The sequence below is a fragment of the Gekko japonicus genome, unplaced genomic scaffold (assembly GCF_001447785.1).
Source record: "Gekko japonicus isolate JY-2015 unplaced genomic scaffold, Gekko_japonicus_V1.1 scaffold640, whole genome shotgun sequence".
NCBI classification, from domain to species: Eukaryota; Metazoa; Chordata; class Lepidosauria; order Squamata; family Gekkonidae; genus Gekko; species Gekko japonicus.
This window is the reverse complement of record NW_015174860.1, coordinates 184,944-192,196: the sequence shown is the minus strand read 5'-3', so window position 1 is coordinate 192,196 and position 7,253 is coordinate 184,944. Positions and strand designations below refer to the sequence as shown.

Genomic DNA, 7,253 nt, shown 5'->3' with positions numbered 1-7,253 from the left:
TTTCTGGACAAGGCTGGACAAGGCTTTAAGTGGTCTGAAGGATTAAGCTCATACAAAATGGAATGAGGTGTAGATCTGGGATTTTAATCTGTTTGAAATGGCACAGGGGTTTTATTCTAACCATTTGTATTTTTCAGTTTTACTGCCTGTTTTTTTGGCTCTGCTCTAACCTGGTGTGAGCCTTCTACAGAGGAAGCTAAAATCTACATAAATAAATATGCCTAGCATTAAACTATTGTATTTTTCAGTTTTACTGCCTGTTTTTGGCTCTACTATAACCTGGTGTCAGCCTTCTACAGAGGAAGCTAAAATCTATGTAAATAAATATGCCTAGCATTAAACTGCATTCCTCACAATCAAAGTTTGACAGTACCCTTTTTTGTTTGTTTGGGGATTTTTTTAGTGTGCTGTTTGACCTTTGCTCTATACATTAGATATTTCAGTACTAAACAGAATAGGGAAGGAGAATGACAAATAACAGCTGCTGCTAAATGAAGCTGATTCAGTTGTTTTGATTTCTGTGTCTGTTTTGTTGTCAGAGAGATTGTCATGACCTTCTCTGCCTAGCCCAGTGACTTCGACTCTGAGTCCTCCGGAGAACAGGCCGAGGAGGACCTGCGGTGAAACGTCACCTCCTTACCCTGTAAAAATATAACCAAGTCAACCCATTCGGTCCATATTTTAATAGTTTTCTGTTAGTGAACTTGTTTACCAGTCATGTCACTTGGATGGTATAGAAGACAAAAAAAAAAACCCTTTTCCAGGAACATGACATCAAATTTGTGATTACATAAATTGTTCAGAACTGCAAAGCAAAAAAACAAGAAAATCCCAACAAAACCTGAATTGAAAGTCTGCTTCCTGATAGAACACTGTCCAGTTATATGCAGCCAGCAGTGTGACAGGTCTTCTCAAGACCGGTTTATACCCCAGAGGGTTAAAATATACATTATAGTTTTCTGCATGTGACTGTTGTTGGTCTTACAAAGTCAGGAAAATTATCCATCAATCCAAGTGTCTAGTAGCAGCCAATTTTCCATGCTAATACAGTCAGTCTGCTAATGAAGCTGTGAGGCATACGTGGCCAGTGTATGATGGAGGAACTGGTATTGTTCACTGGTCTGTATCATTCCACCTCTGCAAGGCAAAGAGAATTTATGTAAACCCACAGTCATAGGGAGTTACAATAATTTCATTTTGCAACAATGATGACAGGAAGCTACATTTATACCATCTAGTTCAGCATTATCCCCTCTGATTTGAGAGTGGCTGTTTTGGGCAGGCAGGGAAAGTTTCCCTTCAGTATCTGCTATCTCAGACCTGTAAATGGTGGTGTCAGGGAGAGAACCAGAACATTCTGCATGCAATGCATGTGCTCTACCACTGAGCTGGACAATGGGCATTTTGAGCCATTTACTGATTGCAGGATCGATGGCAGGGGTATTCTAGTGGTCAATGGAGAACCACATGCGGCTTGCAAACTGTTCCATTTCAGGCAAATGAACCAAAGCCTTTGGCATACCTATGAACTAAAAGAACAACAAAGAATAAATTGCTGGTAGCAGCTGTAGCAGAGGCCTCCTTACACACAGTGTTCACGGATATGGACCAGGGATGGGCAAGTAAGTAGAGAAGACACAGTGAGGCCTGGAAAAGCCCGGATGGAATGTTGGGGAAATTAAGTATGGCTAGCAGATGCAATGGGAGGTTCGCAGAGGGAGAAATGTCAGAACAGAGGAGTTCTGTGAGAAACAGGTTGTCTTAAGACAGCAAACCAAATTATGATTTGGATGTAGAGTTGCCAAGCTGCAGGTGGCCCTGGAGAGCTCCCTTAATTACATCTGATCTCCAGAGAACAGGGATCAGTTCCCCTGGAGAAAATTGCTGCTTTGGAGGGTGGACTCTATGGCATTATACTCCACCAAGCTCCCTCCACATGCCACCCTCTCCAGGCTCCACCCTCAAATCTCCAGGAATTCCCCAATCCAGAGTTAGCAACCCTATTTGGATGCATTGCTACACTGGTGGTCTTTATAAATTTGATTGTTTTAACTAGGCTTAAAGGGCTACCAAGTAAAGGTGGGCGCTGTCCAAGGTTGACTGAAAGGGGATTTTTTATGTATGTGAAACAGAATTCAGCCTCTGTTGGTAGGGTTGCCACCAGTGCCAGGTTGGGAAATACCTGGAGATTTTGGGGGTGGAGCCGGAGGAGGGTGGGGTTTGGGCTTCAATGGGGTGTAATGCCATAGAGTCCACTTTCCAAAGTGGCCATTTTCTCCAGGTGAACTGATCTCTATTCCCTGGAAATCAGTTGTAATCCCAGAAGGTCTCCCTCCAGCCACCACCTAGGAACTTGGCAACTCTGTCCATCAGACATGCAGGCTAAAGTAGTCTTAAAAAAAAACCCAATAAAAACCTCCCCCCAGGGGGATGCAAAAAAAAAAAGACATGCAGGCTAAAGCATACAACCTTCTATTTTGCACCGAGGGACCATCTAGAGGCATAGCAGTTCAGGGTACACTATTGCCTGGCTTGACAGGGAAAGCTGAAAATGGTTTTGACTAATGCTTAGTTACCAACCATTGCTGATACCAAGTAATATTCATTTGGAGGGGGGGCGGGTTAGAGTTTGGTTTTTTGTTGTTGTTTTTTTGCATTTTTGTGCGTGTGTGTGTGTGTGCCCGTGCCTGGAAGTCATGGCAACTACTACTGGGGCATGGAGGACGTTCAGAGAGGTGGCTTATATTACCTGCCTCTGCATCCTGAGCCCTGGTATTCCTTGGAGGTCTCCCATCCAAGTACTTGCCAGGGTCGCCCCTGCTTAGCTTCCAAGATCCAATGAGACGGGGCTTGCCTGGGCTATCCAGGTCAGGGCCATTTCAATTGTGTTTTGATCACTTTAGACACACACAGCAGCACTGCTTGATAGACTGCTCCTTTTGTGATGAGTTGGTGAAGGTTCTAAGGACATTTTACCCAGGAGCAAGATAGGGGCTGGCTCATTTCGTGATAACACCCAGGGCCACAGCAGACCTTCCTCTGTAAATGGGCTGCACAGTTCCAAAATGGGGCTTCAGATAAATGAATGAAAAATCAGTGATTTCTAGGGCTGTCAACCTCCAGGTGGCACCTAGAGATCTCCCGCTATTATAGTTGATTGCCAGACAACTTAGATTACTTTCTCTGGAGAAAAAGGCTGTTTTGGGGGATCGGCTGTATGGCATTACACCCTGATGAAATCCCTCTCCCCAAACCCCACCCTCCCCAGGCTCCACCCCCAAAATCTCCAGGTATTTCCCAACTCCCAACCAGGGTTCCCGCTAAGTTGAGTTAGTGTGAGCTAGCTCACTGTTTTTTAGCCTCCGGCTCACACATTTTCGCCTTGGCTCAGGAAGGAGGGCTCCAGAGCAAACTAGTGTATGCAGCAGCCAAATCGCTCGCTCACAACTTTCATGCCGGTAGCTCACAAAGTAGAATGTTTGCTCACAAGACTCCATAGCTTAGAGGGAACACTGCTCCCAACCCTAGAACAGGAACTTCTACAACCTTCTCACAAAGCCCAAGTAACTACACATATTTCAGCATTTAGAGACTTTTAGTGTCATAATATACATTTCTGAATAAGAACATTAATTTTAAAGTTAAGAACATTGGATCAACCTATAATGAACACACACACCCTTATATACATAACTTCCTTAAGTTAACCCTTCACCCTCCTTCCTTTAAGCACCCTACTATGCTCAGAATAGCTGTTTAGGGACTGGGGGGGGGATAACTCTTAAACATAAAGATGATAGCAACCTTTAAAAATCCGCCTTAATCTGGGGGGAAAGTTAGGTATTTCATGTGGCTGCAGCACTAACATTTGACAGAGACATTAGCCATGATTTTCTAACAGAAACAGTCCTTAAAAAAAAAATCCTCCCCACTTATGGTTGCTTCCACATGGCTATTTTGTGGTACCATGGCTCCCAGATAGGTGCACCCTTTCCCCCAGCATTCACACAGCATCATTGTACATTCATGCACCTTTTGACTTTCCCCGTGCTTTAATGTGATCTTGCTTTGGGATGATCTTTTTTGAAAGGTCACAGCCAGAGTATGCTTGCGCCAGTGTAAATGGAAAGAAGCAGATTCCCCCCCAAGTCCTGTCCATGTTGCTGCTATTTCCCTTGCCCCTGTTCCCCGTGGCTGTCATTACCCCCAGCCTGTACCACCAGAAGGCTTTTTGGGGCAACATGTCAGAAAAAAACCCTCCAGGGGCATGGGGGGAGGAATGGCTCCCACAGGTGGCTAAAGCAAAGTAACCATCATGTGGATGCTGCTGTGAATCCTTCTACATTTGGAGCAGCAACAAGAGGCACACAGAGAACTGACAGTGTGTGGACAAAGCCTTAATGGAACCTGTCAGCTTAGAAAGTAAAAGGCCTTTTAGAAACACCACTTAGGTGATGAGGTGAGCCAGTATTGCAAGTGGGCCCATGTATTTACTGGTCCTACTCTGCCTACAGCCCTGGATACCCATTAACAAGTGATTTGATTGGTGCCTCGGCATGGGGTGATTCAGTAGAAGGAACTTTGGGTTAAAGTAAGGTAAGCAAACTGGGCCCCAGTTTCTCATAGGAGCAGAATTCGAATTGCCAACCTCAAGGTGGAGCATGGAGATCTCCAAGAACTGCAACTGATCTCCTGATGACAGAGAAAATGGCTCCATCAGAAGGTGGAATCTAGAGCATCATACTCTACATAAGACCAGTGTTCCCTCTAAGCTGAGTTAGTGTGAGCTAGCGCACAGTTTTTTAGCCTCCAGCTCACACATTTTTTTTTAGCTCAGGAAGGAGGGCTCCAGAGCAAACTAATTTATGCAGCAGTTAGATTGCTCGCTCACAGGTTTAATGCCAGTAGCTCCCAAAGTAGAATTTTTACTCACAAGACTCCACAGCTTAGAGGGAGCATTGCCAGGGCCGGCCCCAGCTTATTTTGCACCCTAGGCGAGGATCCCTTCTGGCGCCCCCCCCCCCACCGGTGCGGCCACCAATTTTCAAAAATAAATGCATTTTAGGAAGAATTAAAAACACAATTTTTGAAATTGCTAATTTTTTTAATTGTGAGAATAAGACATGTATACAGCATATACAAAGAGGAGACATAAGTCTTCCACCCCAAGACATTTGCCTGCCTTGAAAAAGCAAGCTCCAGAGAGTTTCTCTGTGCTCCATTGCAAAGGGGGGGGGCAGATGGGGGCAGTCAAGGATGCTTCCTTCATGTCTCTGGAAAGATGATAACTGGGTGGCCTTGGTCCAGTCACAGTTCTTTCAGAGCAGTTCTCTCAGAGGCCTCTCTGTCCCAGCTGGATTGTAAACTGCTCTGAGTTGCAAAGTGAAGGGCAGGGACTACAGTCTTCCCAGGGAGAGGCTGCTTGATAACCTAATAGCTCTCTGAAGAAGTGAGTAGCACCAAATTAAAACAATGGATATCAATAGTTGTCTAGGGTTTTTTAAAATGTATATACTATTTGGGGAAATAAGTCACTGTACGCTACAACTTGGAGGCTGTTAAAGTGACAAATCCAGAGGAAGTACAGTGCAAGACATGCTTTTCCAGTTACAACTTCAAAGTAGGAATGCAAAAGAAATTAAAGCTTTGGTATCTGTTGTCAAATTTACTGTTTAAGATTTAAGAAACAGTAGAATATAATTAAGTATTATAGACAGTTCTGTCCACATATCTCTTTCTGAACACAAACTTTAAAAACTGTAAAGAACACAAGCCACTTTCCCCCAAGACACCTAACAGCCTTTTGACAGCTGAGCCATCATCAGTAGTGTATAACCAGAAGACTGCAGGCAAGAGAAACCACCTCTGAAATCTTTCTTTAGATAAGAATATCTAATCTACAGGCAATACAAGCAGCAAATGGCACAGCTTCTATACACTCCTGCTATAGTGTGTCAAAATGGCTTCACAAGAAATTAACACTAGGCTTAAAAAATGTTAAAAGCATGTGCAGAGTCCTGGCTAAGGAACAGAACAAAACAAATTCTACAAAAGTTGAGAGAGGCAGTTTTAATAGCAACTTCAGGCAAGTGCTTTAGCAAGCTGACTAGGCAATGCATGCACTTATCCATGCAAAGATAAAATTATGGTGCCAGACACTTAGAAATAGGGTATGCATTTGTGAAAATCAAACCGAAGTAAATTGCTTGCTACATTTACAAAAATATAAACAGCCAATGCTGTAGCTTCCTTCAACAAAGGCTTTTCTGTTTCTTTGTTTAAAAGAAAACAGTAGACTCGAAAACTGATCCACAAGCCCAATTCTCCCTTCCTGGAACAGATACCGAGTTCTTCCAACAATGGCATTCCTAAAAGGTCTGGTAGATTCTTTTGGATTTGGGGGGGGGGTGAGCTTCCATGCGCACAAAGCTGCCCCCAAACTCCCAGTCTACTTCTCAACTTTTAGCAGACTGCCAGGGTTTTACAAGAGAAAGGAAGAGAATGCAGGAGAAAAGCAGGGGAAAGGGGGCTTGCCAGAAACAACAAGAGCACCTCAGCATGTGGGGGTTTTTGCTCAGGTTTCCCCAAGGAGGAGAAACTCAGAAAGGCTATTTCCTTGCACCCACCCCCAATAGCTTTGACTTCAGGAGAAAATCCATAGCAGAGATCCAGGAGGCTTACTTTCCCAGGAAGCAACTAGTTGCCCACACACATGCCCCCCCTTTTTAAAAATCCCACCTGCCTCGATTACTTACACATAAACACACACACACACAAAGAGAGCTTCCTCAATCCCTCCTTCCTGCTTCCTGCGGGAGATTCGAAGTCCCACCTCCCTTTCCCCTCTCCCACACATGGGTTGCAGCATCAGAGGAGCAAGTGAAGGGCAGCTTTTATGCCAAGCCAGCCGGCAGGCACAGGCAAGTGGAGGGTGGGGCTGCCTGCCTGAGACGAAGCACTGCTGTGCATAGGCTGAAATGCCATGCGTGGACAAGTATAAATCCATGAGTAATTGCGCACATGCTCACGTTACAGGGAAGCCTGCTCCAGACCCTGCCTGGAGGTTGGCAGTCCTAATTCTAGCAGAGCTCCTGGGCTTTTAATCATGCAAATACACGGGACAGGGTAAAAGCCGGAACGGCCCGGAACGGGCATTAAACACACAATAGTACCGCAAAAAACAGTGGCATGCATTACAGGCACTCCAGAACCATATTCTAGAAGAGGAAACGGGGAACTCTCACACTTTTATT

The 7,253-nt window shown here is 44.7% G+C and overlaps 1 protein-coding gene across 1 annotated transcript in view; it reads right to left on the bottom strand.

Moving 5' to 3' along the window:
• Positions 1 to 675: 675 nt before the first annotated feature.
• Positions 676 to 7,253, bottom strand: part of PTPN7 (protein tyrosine phosphatase, non-receptor type 7) — a 27,081-nt gene continuing 20,503 nt past the window's right edge. The window contains exon 9 of the mRNA XM_015424674.1: positions 676 to 1,137. Within this exon, the coding sequence (XP_015280160.1) occupies positions 1,059 to 1,137 (79 nt within the window). The 3' untranslated portion in view covers positions 676 to 1,058. The remainder of the gene's footprint in view (positions 1,138 to 7,253) is intronic.